Genomic DNA, 1,303 nt, shown 5'->3' with positions numbered 1-1,303 from the left:
CTGAAGGGCTCCTCCAGCCCTGGTGATCCTGGGATTCTCATCCAGACAAGGCAGGTGAAGAAATGTTGTGAAACCCACAGGGAGTTCTCCTGATGAATCTCAGAGCAGATTTAGCTGAGGATTGGTGCTCATTTATTGCCTTCCCTTTTCCTTTCTTGGAGGAGCTCATTTTTCAGGGTTTAAAGCACCTGACTAACCAGATTTTACCTCTCTAATGTTTCAGAGGTTAGCAATGGATCCTCGCTGTAAAGGAATGCCACTATCAAGTTTTCTACTAAAGCCTATGCAACGGGTAACCAGATACCCACTAATAATTAAAAATGTACGTTCCTTTGCAATGTGATGGGTTTGGTGCTGCTTTGCTTACACCTTAATCACAGGCTTGTTTCTTTAGTTGTGTCAGGCTTTGTCACTGTGATATTTCTGATGTGCTGGGGAATGTGGGATGTCCTTTAACACTCAATTCCAGTATAGAAAATGGGATCATTCCTTGGGCTTTGGTGAAATTATTCTGTGTTTCCATTTGAAACAGAGGTGAAGCTTGCACCCAAAGAACCAGAAGGCAGCGAGTGCTGAGTGAAAATTAAAAATTCAGATAACAGGAGCAACAAGACAACCCTGTGTTCATATTTGCCTTTCCCCTCAGTGCCATTCCCTCCCCACGGGCCGGGAGCTGATGCTGAGCTGGGATCACTGCAGTTCCCCCTGCAGCTGATGCTGCTGGAGGATTTACAGCCCCTTCCTAACTTCCATTTGTTGCTTAACACTTCCCATCCCAAGTAACACCACGGAACAAGGCCCAAGGCTTTCACAGGGAATTAGGGATTGGATGCTGGCACGGCAGGGATTCCTGCAGCAGTCATGGCTGTGTTTCTGTGTTTGGCTGCAGTGTTTCTGCCAGAGGAGCCAGTCCTGCTGCAAAGGCTGTGCAGGCAGGCCCATGATCCAGCTCCTCCCAGCTAGTGCTGCTCTCCCACTCCTCATGGCTGCCAAGGAGGATGATAAATATGATAAATGATAAATGCAGGCTGCCTTGGCTGCCTCTGCTGGCAGTGAAGCCTGGAAGGGAAGCGTGGGGCTGCAGGGCTGAGCTGACAGGGCCCTGTTTGTGTGCAGATAATAGAGAACACCCCCGAGAACCACCCTGACCACAGCCACCTGAAGCACGCCCTGGAGAAGGCGGAGGAGCTGTGCTCGCAGGTGAACGAGGGCGTGCGGGAGAAGGAGAACTCGGACAGGCTGGAGTGGATCCAGGCCCACGTGCAGTGCGAGGGGCTCTCCGAGGTAACGGGGTTAACAGCTT

General features: G+C 50.7%; 1 protein-coding gene across 5 annotated transcripts in view; it reads left to right on the top strand.

The window, feature by feature from the left end:
- ITSN1 (intersectin 1) overlaps positions 1-1,303 on the top strand; it is a 98,370-nt gene that overhangs the window by 89,454 nt on the left and 7,613 nt on the right. For all 5 annotated transcript variants that reach the window (XM_033517186.1, XM_033517237.1, XM_015618743.3 and 2 more), the window contains 2 exons: positions 224-322; positions 1,117-1,284. In XM_033517186.1, coding sequence (XP_033373077.1) covers positions 224-322; positions 1,117-1,284 — 267 coding nt within the window. The remainder of the gene's footprint in view (positions 1-223; positions 323-1,116; positions 1,285-1,303) is intronic.

The sequence above is a fragment of the Parus major genome, chromosome 1 (genome assembly GCF_001522545.3).
Source record: "Parus major isolate Abel chromosome 1, Parus_major1.1, whole genome shotgun sequence".
Classification (NCBI taxonomy): domain Eukaryota; kingdom Metazoa; phylum Chordata; class Aves; order Passeriformes; family Paridae; genus Parus; species Parus major.
This window is presented reverse-complemented; position numbering and strand designations above follow the sequence as displayed.